The sequence below is a fragment of the Chlorocebus sabaeus genome, chromosome 17 (genome assembly GCF_047675955.1).
Source record: "Chlorocebus sabaeus isolate Y175 chromosome 17, mChlSab1.0.hap1, whole genome shotgun sequence".
Classification (NCBI taxonomy): Eukaryota; Metazoa; Chordata; class Mammalia; order Primates; family Cercopithecidae; genus Chlorocebus; species Chlorocebus sabaeus.
In genome coordinates, this window is record NC_132920.1 from 32581760 (window position 1) to 32598101 (window position 16342).

The 16342-nt window shown below is 44.5% G+C and overlaps 1 protein-coding gene across 1 annotated transcript; it reads right to left on the minus strand.

The window, feature by feature from the left end:
• Window positions 1–486: 486 nt before the first annotated feature.
• On the minus strand, window positions 487–12395 carry LOC119618083 (HLA class II histocompatibility antigen, DRB1 beta chain-like). Its single transcript, XM_073005899.1, has 6 exons — window positions 12188–12395; window positions 5429–5698; window positions 2915–3196; window positions 2103–2213; window positions 1601–1624; window positions 487–822 (listed from the first exon to the last, which is right to left on the minus strand). Exons 1-6 carry the CDS (start codon window positions 12285–12287, stop codon window positions 809–811), a joined length of 801 nt encoding a protein of 266 aa, XP_072862000.1. The 5' UTR covers window positions 12288–12395; the 3' UTR covers window positions 487–808.
• Window positions 12396–16342: the final 3947 nt, after the last annotated feature.

Here is a 16342-nt window from a genome sequence, read left to right on the forward strand (position 1 = left end):
TACAACATAATGGAGAATCCTCCATCTTCTAAATTTGTCTTTCTCTGAAATCTGTACAAGTCCTTTGATGACACCATATTATTGAAGTCTCTGGAGTGAAACACTATACACTAATTTACAGTTATAAATACAACATATTGTAGACAGAGTGAAGAAAGTTCTGATTGCCTTGCTGGCTGGTTTCTCACCTCATGTTTGCCAGTTTGTTTCATTTGTTACAGTCTGGTCTCAGTTTTTATGCATCGCTTTTTTAAATGTTAGGATTACTTTTTTAATTGACAAATAAAAATTTTATAGTATATTTATGTTGTACAGTATGAAGTTTTGATACATGCCTATGGTGTGGAAAACCTAAATCAAGCTATTTAACATATGCATTACCTCACATACTCATGATATATACACGAAAATCATTATTCTATTGGGAAATCATCCTCCCTTTTTCTTTTCATTTTTTGTCTTTGGAGCCAAATGGACCAGATGATATTTAACTCCATCTCTGAGAAACATTTAATAATGTAATGTGTTTGTGGTACAGGGTGAGTACAGATGCACAGGAGGCCATAGGGTTTAGGTAAAGGGGAGCACAAAAGTTGAAGATGAGGCGCTGCCATCAATGCTGGGACTTCAGGCCAAGGGCAGGAGCTGAGGAAGCCACAAGGGAGGGCATTTTCTGCAGTTGCTGAACCAGTAGCAACCAGGTCCTGAGAAAGCCCTTTCTTGTGGCAGAATAACAGCCAGGTGGGAAAGATTTTCATCCTGCAAAGCTGGGGCAGAAGGTTCTTCCTTGAATGTGGTCATCTGCACTTCAGCTCAGGAGTCCTGCAAAAGACAGAGGAGAGTGTTGTTTTCAACCTGGCTCTACTAACAGTTTCTTTTCCCCTCCTTCAAGGACTCAGATGAGGGCACTGCAGGAAGAAGAAAAACAAGTTCCTGAGTCTCCCACAGCCAACCTTCCTCCCGATCACAGGCCTTTTCTAAGTGGATAGGAGAAGTTTTGGTGTAAATTGCCTAATCAGAAATTTGGATCCAAAGTCTTTCCTGTTATTTCTGTCTCATGCCTTATCACCACTACCATCATTCTAGTGTGTACAGAGTTTGTTCCTTCTGGTGGGTTTGTGGTCTCACTGACTTCAAGAATGAAGCCACGGACCTTTGTGGTGAGTGTTACAGCTCTTTAAAGGTGGCACAGACCCAAAGCGTAAGCAGCAAGATTTATTGTGAAGAGCGAAAGAACAAAGCTTCCACAGCATGGAAGGGGACCTGAGGGGGTTGCTGGGGTCCCCTCAGCATTTATTCCCTTATTTGTCCCTGCCCATGTCCTGCTGATTGGTCCGTTTTAAAGAATGCTGCTTGGTCCATTTTACAGAGTGCGGATTGGTCCATTTTACAGAGTGTGGATTGGTCCATATTACAAATAGCTAGCTACCCACAGAGCACTAATTGGTGTGTTTTTACACAACGCTGATTGGTGCATTTTACAAACCTCTTGTAAGACAGAAAGGTTCTCCAAGTCCCCTCCCAACCCAGAAGTCCAGCTGGCTTCACCTCTCACTAGGGAAACCATATCTGTTTCTAAAAGAGGATTAAAAGGTATTACCTGTTGGTTGAAGTCCAGAGTGTCCTGGGAAAAAGTAGGAAAAGATATACACTTAAACATATTGAAGCAAGTCTGCCCTCCAACACAATGTCCCAGCGCTAGGTCTCCCACTTGAGATTTCTCTAACACTACAACCCACACCAACCAGGACAGAGAGGAGCAGAAACAGACCATGTGACCCATGAAGCGTGACGTGTCTGTCACAGGATCCAGTGTAATTGCATTAGCCTTAGTGGTTCTTCTGTAATTTGCTCCAGGATCTCAAACCAAAGGACCCCTACTTGTTAACCTTCTTCTTGTCTCTGCAGGCCACAAGCTATTATGCTTTGACATAGTAACCATGCACTGATGATTTCTGGATTAGCAGGACATTGGAGGTCATTTGGGGAAAGAAAGGCTTTATCCAGCGCCACTCATATGCTGAGAACTAACCTCAGCAAAGCCATATTTCCCCCTCCAGAAAAGCCTATGGACAGAGAGCCAGTTACCAAAGGCTCCTCACCTTTCTGATTCCTGAAGTAGATGAACAGCCCGGCCCCAAGGAAGAGCAGGCCCAGCACAAAGCCCCCGACTCCACTCAGCATCTTGCTCTGTGCAGATTCAGACCGTGCTCCTGAGAGAGGAAGCCAGGATTAGTGATGTTTATTCCAAACTGAACCTCTTTAATTGAGACTCTAAGATTCAGAGCTTTGAAAATGGGGAAGAAGGCTGCCCCACAAGAACTAAAATAACCAGCCATTTCTGGAGAAAAATAGGATTTCAAATCATACTGAACAGTTACAGGGTTCAGACATCAAACTCATTCAAATATTACAGCCTTGATGTAAGGCACGAGTTCAATATCTGATCCACAGAAAGCCTGAGACTCCATGAGGCTAAGTAGTTTGTCTAGAGTGACAGAGTTAATAAAAGGCAGAGCTGAGATCAGACTTCCCTTATGTCAGGTAGGGCCCTACACTTCTCCTCTTCCCAGATCACCACAAATAACTCAGAGCAACAGCACCAGAAACTCAGTCTCAAACCCAGAGACAGGGCCTGGAGCCTGGGGAGAGCGGGTGACCCTGACCTGTGACATCACAGGAAGGTTCAAAAGAGGGACAGCCTTTCCTGCCTGGCAGGCACGACTGCTTCTCCAGGAGGTACAGGTGTTTCTAGAAACACCTACATGGCTATCCCCAGTGACCTGTGCTAATGGCGATGAGAACATGGAGCAAATTAAAATAGGATGTGGGAGAGGAGAAACTTGTCACTCAGGGATTAGCACAGTCCCCTTCTCGGTGGGTGAGAAATGTATGAAGTCAGAAAGCTGCTCACTCCATTCCACTGTGAGAGGGCTCGTCACGCTTGGGTGCTCCACTTGGCAGGTGTAAACCTCTCCACTCTGAGGAACTGTTTCCAGCATCACCAGGGTCTGGAAGGTCCAGTCTCCATTCTGGATCAGGCCTGTGGACACCACCCCAGCCTTCTCTTCCTGGCCGTTCCGGAACCACCTGACTTCAATGCTGCCTGGATAGAAACCGTTCACAGAGCAGACCAGGAGGGTGTGGTGCTGCAGGGGCTGGGTCTTTGAAGGATACACAGTCACCTTAGGTTGGACTAGGAGAAAAAAACATAGTGGGAATGAGTCAGGAAGACAGAGTGTCTCCTTGTTTGGCTATTTTTCTACTTCTCTGTAAACCCAGGCTCTGGCCTTGACCAGGCCTCCAGCACAGCTGGCCATGTGGCCTTACAGTGTCAGTCTGGAATTTAATCTTGATAGTGAGGACCCATTAGATTTGAGAGATGTTGTGAAAAATTATATTTGTTTCTTCATAGCTTGCAATTGGCATGCATAGTCAAAGTGTTTACAAATCTTTGAAAGTACAGAGTGTAGTAATTAAAACTGGTATCTGAGCCAGGTTGCCTGGTCCAAATCCAAGGGCTGCCTTTTACTGGTTGATCCTGGAAGAGTTTTTCGATTTTTTGTGTCTCAACTTTGTCACGTACAATGAAGGACAGTTATACTAATTTATCTCTTGGGGTTATATGAAGATTAATGCATGTAAAATGTATAAAACAATGACTGAAGATAGTCTTCAATTTATGAGGTCAGAAGCTTCTCACTCCATTCCACTGTGCGAGGGCTCATCACACTTGGGTGCTCCACTTGGCACCTATTTATCATCCTTGAACACCGTGACAGAAAAATATGATTTAAAGTAATGTGGATAGATAAAGGGACAGAGTTGGATACATGAGGAAACTGCGTATGAATTTTTAGGAATACTACTGCCATGGACTCACGCCTTAGAACACCACAGAAGTGGTTCTGCCCCTGGGAATGTGGGACAGACGGAAATGATTCTCCAAATTTTTACATTCCTAGAAAAGCATGAGTCCTGAAGCAGAGAGAAGGATTAAGGAATGTCATTTTAGTTTTGAAAGTTCTTATATTTACATTTAGCTGATCAATGCATCTCCCATGCCACACAAGCATAATTATTATTAGGCCTATCATTGTGAAATGATTTTTCTTTCCAGAATGACATTTGGATTAAGACAGGGTCTGGGACTTGTTACTTGGGGTGCTTATGCCCAGGAAAATCTCTGACACTAGCACACTCTCAATAAATACAATAACTTTTTTTAAGTAAAGGGAAACCTAGAGACAACAGTACCACAAAATGGTAGATTTAAGATGGATTGTAAATCATTAATAAAAATTTTGCAATATATTTTATTAAATTAAAGTGTTCAAATCTTAACATGGAAAAGAATTTTCAAAATCAATATACCACAAACTGGAGCAAATGCTGAATCAAATATCAATAAAGTGTTAATAATCTTACAGTACAAAGAACCCACAAAGTCACTGAGAAAAATACTAAGCCCTGGAGATACTAGACAGTAGATCATTGTCCATTACCTGCCAAATACGATAGGGAATTCTTAGACCAGTAATTATAACTGGCTAATAAACAGGTCAAAAAAATTCAAAAGAATTACAAATAAAAAATATAAATTAAAAATTAACCAGAAACATACATTTTCAGCTTTTGGTGAATGTCATAATAAAGGTCAACAAAGGGGAAAGTGAGGTGAGTTGTGCCACAACTATTACATGTGAAAGAGTAATATGTAACCACTAGAAAACTATTAGCATTATAAGAAAATAGCAACTGTGTTAAAACTTTAATTCAAGAAGTTAGTTTCACAGTCATTTCTACCATGTAAAAACATACACACTAAAAAAAACAAAAAACTAGCAAGAAATTTAGACCTAAAGAAGCTTCAGAGGTGCCTCAGAGGTCTCCTCGGTTCCCCTAGAAATTAATCTAATGCTTTTACAAACAAACACCACATACTTTTATTGCAGAGATTACATGAAGGGTGTGTGCCAGGGACAGTCTGGAACTGGCCTCCTCACATTATCCCAAACCTTCCAGACCCCTTAACTCTCCTCCCCTAAACCTTCACCCCAAGCATATACTCCTTACATTTCCCTTCCCTGCATCTCTAAGGACCCAAGACAATCAAGGTCTCCTCTCTCTCTAGTCCCCTGCACCCACCTCCCATGTCATCTCCCCACAGAGGCCTCCAAGGATAAGAGACAGTCCCCTCCTGCTTCCCCCGCCACAACAGCCACACAGACACGACAAATCCACATTTTACACACACACCTGTGCCCTCAGAACTCCTTGGTCAGGATAGAGAGGATTCTGAATGCTCACAGACGGCTCTCTCTCTCTCTCTCTCTCTCTCTCACACACACACACACACACACACACACACACACACACACAGATTCCCAGCTCACAGAGACTCAGGCCCCGCCCCCGCCGCGCTCACCTCGCCGCTGCACTGTGAAGCTCTCACCAACCCCGTAGTTGTGTCTGCAGTAGGTGTCCACCGAGGCCCGCCTGTCTTCCAGGATGTCCTTCTGGCTGTTCAAGTTCTCGTCGATATGCCGCCCCAGCTCCGACACCGCCCGGTACTCCCCCACGTCGCTGTCGAAGCGCACGTACTCCTCCTGGTTATAGAAGTATCTGTCCAGGAACCGCACCCGCTCCGTCCCGTTGAAGAAGTGACACTCAGATGTAGAGTACTCCAAGAAACGTGCTGTGGGGACACGAAGGATCCGGTCACACGGGCGGCCTCCTGAGAAGACACTGACAGCGACGCCGCCATCCGGGGCTCCTGGGCGGGCGCGGGCACTGGGCACCTTAACCGGACCCACCCGCAAAAGCCACCACCAGCAGCCCAGGGGCTCAATCTCCGTCTTCCTGAGGCGAACGGGGGCCTGGGGGACCAGGCGGGAAAACCCCTTCTGATCCCCAGTCTTTTGGTTCCCCCTCCCTGCTTCCAGCCTGTTCTGGAGAACTCAGTGCAGGAGCTGTAGGAGGATCCGCCCAGCACCGCAGCCCGCGCTGCCTACTCCTGGGAGCCTCCACCCCACAGACACTCTCTGCTCCTTCTCTCATCCCACATCTTTACCGGTTCCTTCAGCAGCACCCACCGCGTTCACCCTGTGAACACTTCTTAGTGCTGACCTTGTGCCAGGCCTGCGCTGCCTCTAGGAATCCAAACAAGGGAAAACAGACCTCTTCACTCTGCTGGGGGAGCTTAAAGAGCAGTGAAACTGATGGACAAAAACCAAACACACAATGAGAAATGTCAGAAGTGTGGAGTTCTAGGGCAGAGAATAATAGGATGATCTCAATTACATTAGGGTGCCAGAGAAGGACCAGCTGAAGAGTGACGGTTCAGATGGGACTTGACAGGTCAAGCAGGTGTGAGGCAGAGTGGAGCCTGTGTGTCTGTTTGGACAAAACAGGAGGCACATTTCAGGTTTAGGAAATCCCATGTACAAAAGATTGAACTGATGAACTTCTTCAACTTCACAGCTGAGAATTGCATTGAAAAATATTTGTTGAGAATCTTGGTCCTATGTAAAAGGAACGTTTTGTAGAATTCTGGTCCCAATACAGTGCTATCTTTCCAGAAAATGAACTTGATGAGAACCAAGAGTTAATGATTTCCTTGCCTTCTATCTTTCACATCATCTTTTTTCTTAATTTCTCTGCCACTGGTCCACTAATTATCTGTAGCAGTGAATCACAACCACAGCTATTTTATTCCCTTTAAATACCGGAACTAACCCATATCTTTCAGTCTCCCACTCCCGACAGTACTAGCAGGTATCAAATGACCAGCCTTGGCCAGAGGCAGAACTCTTGGTTTTGTAGTCAAGTCCCCTCAGAAAGGGAGAAACCAAGAAAATGACCTTCTCATACAGACAGTCTCAAAAAATGAGCAGGTCCCCAGAGTGTGAGCAAGAGCTGCGGAAATCTTCCTTTGCCCTTTAGAAACGATGGCAGAGAGGTGGGCACCCTGTATCAAACAATGCCTATCTTTTCATCCCTAAATTATCTAAGCACTTTCTTTACAGAGAGAAAGTTAAAAAATGAACATGTGTAAAGTGGCTTTCACTGCGGCTTGCATAGTTAGCACTGTAATCCATGTCCATGTGTCCCACTTAGGGTTGACACATTTGCAAGTAAAACCAGAGGAAGCCCAGTTGAATTTGGATTTCCAATAAATTATGGTTGTGTATCTGAAATTGAGATTTAACTAGGAGCCTGTATTTTATCTGGCAACCCTAGCCCACCTTTCTAGTCAAACCTCAGAACAAGGAGTGATTTAATACTTCCTTGTGTTCTTCAATGCATGACCATTATAGACAGACAGAACTTTTAAAATGATAAATGTAAAATGAATGAAAGTTTCTCCTATATATTGGAACAAGCAGCCCTTGCATCTCTGTCCCCACTCTAAGAAACAACCTGGTACATATGAATATCAGAAATTCTGTCAATAATTCAGACACAATATAGTCACTAGTCACTAATCATGGACAAACCCTCAAACTCTAGAATCAGAAAACCTGAGTAAAAAACATGATCTCTTCTACTTGGGTCAATTTTTACCAACCATAAGCCTTTTTGTAATCTATCAAATGCGCTTAATAATAGTGTAATCCTCACAGGATTACTGTTAAGAGTAAAATTAAATGATAACTCTTCTTAGCACTGATCACATAATAAACACTCAAATACATTCCCATTTTAACTTTTATGATCCCTATAACTGCAGCTCATATTATTTTTTGTATTCCTTAATTCTAAAACAATTAGTACCTTCATCATGATTTTGCAGTTGTCTACTGTTCTTCTATTAGTTTCATAAAGAATTGTCATTCTGAAAACATAGGACAGAAACACTGGTTTATGTCTAATAAAGCAATATACCTAAACTTCACACAAAAACCATCTGCTGACACAGGAGAAAGGGATTTTCTATATGCTCAAATTTAAACTGCAATCTGATTTCCAGCACTACATTTATAATACTGGGTTTTACTTATAACTTCTCAATTTTAGATTCTAGAGATGTATATGCTTTTAAATACCACGGATACAACAGGATCATTATTGAAATTGAATACTGAAATTCATAGGCCTGGTACACGGTCACTGCAAAATGTTACACGGCATATACTGATGGCGACCGGATTCATTTTATTTATCACTCCATTCTCATGACCTAGCGTAATAACTGGTATATGCTATGTCACTAATAAATATTGACTGTGTGAAATACTGGCTGTGTGAAATATTAGCTGTGTGACATTTTGCATGAGTAGTCATCAGTGCACACAGGGACTTTCTAGTATTTCCTTGCTAATAATGATTGAGCATCTCAGGTTCACAGGTCCTCCTCTGTCTCTTCAGCATCTTTAGCCTTTTCCTTTAGATTCAGCTGGCTCCCTGAACCCAGAGCGCAGTCCTTCCCTGAAGCTCTCTACTCAAAACAGTCAACCTTAACCTCGTCCTCACTTCTACTCGCTCTTCAAATGGTCCAATCCAGTTTCCTACCTGGATACTCCATTGACTGCAAAATATCAACTCCACCAAACCCAGCACTTGCTTCTCTGTTACGTTCTCACTTCCCCCTTCTCTCAGTGGTACTCACCACAATTGGCCTCTCCCTTCTCCTTAAAAAAAATCTGTTTTCCTTGACTTACACACATTATGTTCTCTTGTTTTTTCTCCAACATCCCTGGGCTCTTTCAGCCCCCTTTGCTGGCCTGTGCCCTCTTCTTTTTTCTCCACACAATCCACCTCCCTATGTATTATCCTCCACTCCCTGGAGTTTAACACACTACACGTATTGATGCCACCAACATAAATATCTGAAACCCTAGCCTCACCGTGAGTCTCTTAAATGCCACTGACCTTCTGATTGCTCTACATAAATGTCAATACATCATCTCAAATTTAAATTAAACTTTTATTTCCAACCACCCACTTCAAATCATTTCCTCCCATAGTTTTTCCTGTGTCAATAAACACTACCACCCACTTATTTGTCAAAACAAAATCCTTAGGAATAAGCTGAGTGTTCTACTCCCTTTACAGTAATTCATTAACAAGCTAAGCAAAAATACATGCCGACTCTGTCCGCTTCATCCTTTTCACCGTCTTTATCACTAATGCACTCCATGAAGCCACAAGCTTGTTTTCCCCGGAGAATTCCCTGCTGTGCTGGTAAATAGTCTTCCTGACCACTTGTGAACCCCAACAATCCAATTCCCACAGAGTAGCTAGAATTAATTTTAATAATTGAATATAGGCAGGGCGCAGTTGTTCATGCCTGTAATCCCAGCACTTTGGGAGGTTGAGGTTGGTGGATCATCTGAGGTCAGGAGATCGAGACCATCCGGGCTAACATGGTGAAACCCCATCCCTACTAAAAATACAAAAAGTTAGCCATGTGTGGTGGCATGCGCCTGTGGTCCCAGCTACTTGGTAGGCTGAGGCAGGAGAATTGCTTGAACCCGGGAGGTGGAGGTTGCAGTGAGCCGAGATTGTACCACTGCAATCTAGCCTGGGCAACAGAGCAAGACTCCATCTCAAAAAAAAAAAAAAAAAAAAAGTTGAATATAAATTGACTCTCCTTGTAACCATACAGTAGCTTCTCATATCTATTTAAATAAAATTCAGTCTGGGCACAGTGGCTCACGCCTGTAATCCAGCACTTTGGGAGGCCAAGGCAGACAGATTATCTGAGGTCAGGAGTTCAAGACCAGCCTGGTCAATATGGTGATACCCCATCTCTACTAAAAATACAAAAAAAATTAGCCAGTATGGTGGTGGGTGCCTGTAATCCCAGCTACTTGGGAAGCTGAGGCAGGAGAATCACTTGAACCCGGGAAGCAGAGGTTGCAGTGAGCCAAGATTGCCCCATTGCACTCCAGCCTGGGCGACAAGAATGAAACTCCGTCTCAAAAAAATGTAATTAAATTAAATTTAAAAATAAATAAAAATAAAATTCAAATTTTTTACCATGGATATCAGAGCCTATAATGATGAGGCTCCTGATTTCCTCTCTGTGTCCTACCTCATCTTCTGCCTCTCCATTTCCTTGCTTTCTATACGTCGGCCCCTCTAGCCTTCTTTCTCTCCCTCCACATAATTTCCTACACCAGGGCTTTCCCCCGATTCGGTCTCCCTGGAACTTTGGTCGCTTAGATCTTCACGACTGTCTACTTATTTTGTTGTCTCAGCTGAATGTCACTTTCTCAGGTAGAGTTCCCTAAACATAGAACTAAAGTAGGTGAATCCATTTCTCTCTTTCCACAAACCTGATGTCTTTTCTTCAGTGCACTATGACTCTCTAACATTTTCTTCTTTGTTAAATGCTTATTGGGTTAGTGTCTGTCTCCTCTACGCTTATGTAACTTCTGTGAGAGTAGGGACCCTCTCTATCTTAATCAAATAGAATGACTTGAACCTAGAATGGAGCCCAGTACACAGTAGCTGCTGAGAAAAATAAGTGTGGTTTACATGAATAAACCAGGGTATGGGAACTGATCACTGCGGAGATCCTGGAAAGCAAGAAGGGGCTCAAGCTCCACTACCCTTTCATTTTGATGTCACACTAGACCCCTTCTCCTCCCGGTGAGAAATACAAGCAAATTTATTCTTTCTCCTTCTAGTTGGAAGAAGAATTCACAGATAAAGAAACAGTGATTTAAGAAAAAGGAAATCTTTTTATTAAGAGTCATCTCTTTTTGCCTGGACACAGTGACTCACATCTATAATCCTAACATGCTGGGAGGCCAAGGCAGGAGGATTGCTTGAGTCCAACAGTTTAAGACCAGCCTGGGCAACATGGCAAAATCTCATCTCTACCAAAATTACAAAAATGAGCTGGGCCTGGTTGCCTGCCTGTATTCCCAGCTACTCTGGAGCCTGAAGAGGGAGTATTGCTTGAGCATGGGAGGCAGAGGTTGCAGTGAGCCTCAATCGCACCACTGAGCTTCAGCCTGGGTAACAGAGCCAGGCCCTATCTTAAAAAGAAAAAAAATTATCTCTTTCAATGGATCTCATAGTGCTAAGGATCTGTGCAAGCTTTAGAGATTTCTGGAAACGATGACAACATAGTTGGGGAAAAATAGAGAGAAACTGGAGGAATAGGTAAGCAGATATGGCTAATTAAGGAAAGCTGAGGTCATCATGAGTGAACCTATGAAATTTAGGACAAGACCTGAGTAAAGACAATGAGTTTCCAAGACTTGCTCATTGACTTTCAGTCCTATGAGGTGTGAACAATGTCCACATTGTCTCGGTAACCCCACACAGAGTATACAGTTTGAACATTATTAAATTTCTGATATTTGATTATTTTTGACTTACAAAAATAGAATTTCATATAATTTATACTATGTTAGTTAAATCTCTTCTGTCATGTCTAATTAGAGCATGTAGGAGATGTAGGAGAAGCAAGTATAGAAAGGTTAAAAAGATTCATAATAAACACTAACCTGGGCCAGTTTTCAGAGGATACCTTAAGTTCTTTAGGCACCAAAGAATACCTCATAAATGCTCTGTATCTGTAAGGTGACTCCAAGTACTAAAGATATCAGCTTCAGTTCCAGGGATTTTTCCCCATCAGAAAGAAAGAGCACTAAGTATAACTTCTCTCAGAGAACCTACATACACTACAGGAATACAGGCTTTATAAACATTGGAGTTCAGAAAGAAAAGAAAGGAGATAATGGGGAGGCCACTGGGTCCATCCTCACATATGAGGAAGAGGGGCCAACACCACAGGTCCTGTGGAGGACATAACCCAGGATCGTTTAGGAGAGACTTTGAATTCCCTTGACTCCCACAAAATTTTCAGTAAGAACTTCATTTTGTCTGACGTAAGTCAACATAATAAAGGGAAGTGCTGTATGGGGAATTTATTTTAGCATCCTTATTTCTAAATCCTCTAAAGACCCTGAGGACATGTGATGCGAAGGTTTTATTGGTGGAGATGTGAGAAGAAATGGCCTGTACAGAGGCCCCTTACACAGTCTCATGGAGAGGGCAAGTAGCTAAGCTCCTTTTGTGGTGGAAATAATTTGGGATCCAATGATAAAGATGGGCAATCTCTGAAAAACGTCACAAATTCTTAAGGGACACGGCCTGGGCACAACGTTAACAAAACTCCCTATTTTTCCCACCCCATAGTAGCTCAGCACCCACAATGTGCACTTACGTCGGGTGTCCCCAGCCAAAGCCAGTGGGGAGCTCAGCACCATCAGTGTCGCTGTTAGAGCTGCCATGCAGGAGCCTCCAGGGAGCCTCAGACACACCATGCTGGAGAACACGACAGGACCAGGTGCCAGAGGAGCAGGCAAGTCTCACTCAGGGAGAACTATGACCCCCCTCCACCCACATTCCAAATTATAGGGAGGAAGTTACTGATTTCCTTGCTCATGGATTGGGTAATTTCGTGTTGGAGAACCAATCACCATCTGAGTTCAATAGCATCATCAGTCGCTGGTCAGAGATTCAGTATGAAGGTACTCTTCTGAAACAATTTCCTTCTTTAAAGGATTGTTTTAATTTAGTACTTGAGAGGTTTGATCCAGTTGCATGTAAAACACTTTAATTGGGTCGCTATTGTGAGCCAGCTCTGTGCTGGTCACTGATGTGTTCACAAGTTTGAGTCTTGTAAGAGCATTGATTTCCCACTTGACAAGACAACCGTTTGCAGAAGTGAGTGTGTGAGTGTGTTTTAGAGTAAGGAGATGTAGGGAACATGGTTGCCAATGTGCAGACCTTTAATCTGGTCCTTATTGCATCATATCTTAATGTTGTAGATTTAGGAAAATTACTTCACGTCTGACAGTTGAAATGAAGGCACTGCGATCTTTCAGGTCTTTCAATACTGGAAAATGCTGTGATTCTCTGGACACCTCAAGGAGCAGCAGCCCTGGGTATCTGATGATATGACAGAATGATAGCTGTTGACTGGAGAGTGCAATCTGCACCTCTTTACAGGTAGGGATGTCTCTAATAAGTTAAAGGAAATTGAAAGATTTTCATAATTTAATCTGACTAAAAGGTTTTTTTCAAATGTGTCTCCTGATGCTGCCCTCAAGTTTAGTGGCACCTCCCAAACACACAAAGGCAAGGGGTTTGCAGGGCCACCTATGTGCAATGGAGGGTCTGAAGGTGCCTTTTTATAGCACTTACCCTAATAATGTGATAAGGTCAACTGTGCAATCAAACTATTCAGGGGTCTGAGAGATCGATCAAAGACTCAACGTCAGCTGTTGACAGAAAAACTCTGTTTTAAAATAATTAATATTTTACGTGAAGAGTGTTCAATCCCTCATTCCTGGTTCCCATTATGATTTCCTCATTTGACTGAGGCTATGGCCCTTTACTATTAGGCTTCTCTTGTTTTATCGTAAGGGAAGATATAAGAAGACTTTGCTAACTAATACGTTACAGAATGTTCAGGAAAGAGAACCCTAGGGAAAAACTATGAATTACATCAGTTGATGTAATCATATAATTTTAAACATATAATTCTACATTTAGATAATTATTATGCTTTATACTATTATTATTATTTTTTTCTTTGAGACAGAATCTCCCTCTGTCGCCCAGGCTGGAGTGCAGTGGGGTGATCTCGGCTCACTGCAAGCTCCAACTCCCGGGTTCACGCCATTCTCCTGTCTCAGCCTCCCGAGTAGCTGGGACTATAGGCGTCTGCCACCATGCCTGGCTAATTTTTTTTTTTACTTTTAGTAGAGACAGGGTTTCACCGTGTTAGCCAGGATGGTCTCGATCTCCTGACCTCATGATCCGCCTGCCTCGGCCTCCCAAAGTGCTGGGATTACAGGCTAGAGCCACTGCGCCCGGCCTATGCTTTATATTATTATAAATATAACATCTAAGATTCAGAATGAACCTCAAAGTACAACTATACATGTAAAGTTCTGCATTAATTCACACCCTACCACAGTTCTGATAGGCACTCATTCATTATGTGCCTTAGTGTTTCCAGGGACAGGATTCTCAACATGCTGCAATAGAAATGAACATTTTACTTTGTACTCAGAATTGTACTAAGGCCTTTCTAGACTTCATATTTTTATTTAATTCTCACATCAGTTCAGTAAAATAAATCCTTTTCATGCTTACAGGTGGAGAGAATAAAAAGATGGAGATAAAACAACTTTTGCAAAGATACAAACCTAGTAAAATGTACACCACAGAGTGAACCAAATTATATACCCCTCAAGCTCAGCCACTATTTCATACTCCTTCATATTCCATTTCTGGGAATAATGTTCCTTGTATTAAAATTATTTATATCCCTATAATTTATGGGTGTGCGTAGCAATAAGACTACTTCTTTTAATGAACGGTAGTATTACATAATTTGAGAAAGATACTGTGTAGCAATTCTAGTTCCTTCAAAAGATTTCCCTCATCATCACTGACAAGAGGAAGATCCTGTCAAAAACAAAAACAAACAAACAAAAAACACAAAGAAAGAAAAAAGAAAAGAAGAAAAAGAAAAGAAGAAAGAAATTGTGACAAAAGAAACTAATGGTGATGACGGTAATCTAGGAAAGCTACCTAAGGTTCACCTTAGCATTTTAGGATTAAAGGGTGGTGATGATGCAGTGGCGAGCAGTCCAGAGTGGCTGGTTGCAGCAGGAAGTTGCAAACGGTGGTGACAGGAGTGACTGTGGGAGCAGTGGCCATGGTGGGACCCCTGTGCCCCATGTCCCCTGTGCCTTGTGTCCCTGACTGCTCTGCCCCAACCCCTGAGCAGCCAGCAGGAACCACCCCCAGGCCCAGAGCCTCTACCGGTCCTGCACTGCTGCTCTCATTCTGCAGCTGTGGGGAGGGCATGGAGCTGGGGCCATGCCTCAGGGGCCTGGGGTGAGAAGTGGGAGTTGCTCCACTTTGGGGACCTATCCAGCCGCAAGGCCACTGTCCCACCCTGCAGAGGGAGCACTGTTCCTGGGTCTCAGGAGAAGGCTCTGCCTGAGGCCCCCAGGGTTGTGGCCTCAGGGGTGGCCACCGAGCCTGATGCTCCCCATGGCCAAGCCCTGCCACGATCTGGTCCTCAAGGTGCCTCCCCAGCCCCATCTAGTCGAGGGAGATCCCTGGGCACCCCTGAGTTCTAGGAGAAGATCTTGCGGAGACATCACCTTTGCCCCAGATGCTGGCCTGGGCCCAGTGAGTGGAGCTGCCCACCTCAGGCTGCGAGAAGCTGTCACAGGGGCTACCTGCAGGCTCCACAGATTGGGTGGGAGACCCACCCCCCCGGCAGCAGGGTCCAGGCCTCTCTGCACTCCACGCCCTCAAGGCTGAGAAGGCCTCCGTGTCCCTGGTCTCCGGAGTGTCTGCTCCCACTGCCTGGCCTCTCCCCGGTCTCTCCCAGCTCCTGCTCTGATCTCAGAGTGGAGGTGGGCCCAGCCCCGGTGCTGTCACAGCCTGGTCGGGTGTGTGCACACTCAGGGCAGCACTGACATACCAGTCTCCTGCCACCTCAGCCATGGGGAAGCTGAGAGAAGATGGGCTGAGGAAACTGGCGTGGCCTACAAGTGCCCCTTGGCATGAGCAGCCTGGTCGCCATGGATAGCGGTGAGAGGCAAACAGCCTCCTGGGCAGAAAGAGGCAGGTCCCTGGTGAGGCCCTGCTCACCAGGCTGGGCTGCCAGTCCTGCTGACAGCAGAGGGAACTTGTGCCTTCTCTGGGCCTGCCCCATGGCTGCCCATGATGTGCACTTCCCTCTGAGGCCCATAAAAGCCCTGGGCTCAGGCAGACTTGAGCAGAGGATGGAGAGAGCCGAGAGAGAGGACAAGTTGATGAGGGATGCCCTGCTGCAGAGAGGAGTTGCCCTCCTGAGAGGAGCTACCCTCTGTGCGGAGAGCTGAACAGGTGTCAGGACAACCTGGCTATGGAGAGGAGCTGCCCACTGCAGGTCTCTGAGTTGTTCTATGGCTTAATAAAGCTTCTCTTTTTCCTGCTCACTCTCCACTTGTCTGCATACCTCATTCTTCCTGGACTCAGGACAAGAACTGGGGATCTGCCACCAAATGGTGAGGCTAAAAAAGCTGTAACACAAATGTGACTGAAACATGCCCCTTGCTCGCCATGTCGTGGGCAAAGAGAAGGAGAGAAGAGCTGTGGCTCTTCAGGGAGCCCAAACCTGGGAGCTCACCGAGCCAGGGCTGTGACTCACTTTCTGGGCCCTGTGGTTCCTGGGGTCTCCAAGCTTCCAGGTGCCACGTTGTTTCCAGTGCCAGCTGTGGAAGCTGCTTGTGGTGTGCCTGGTCCAGCTACAGGCTCACCGGGAGCTGACACCCATGGCAGCACCTAGAGCTGCCTGCCCTGCACA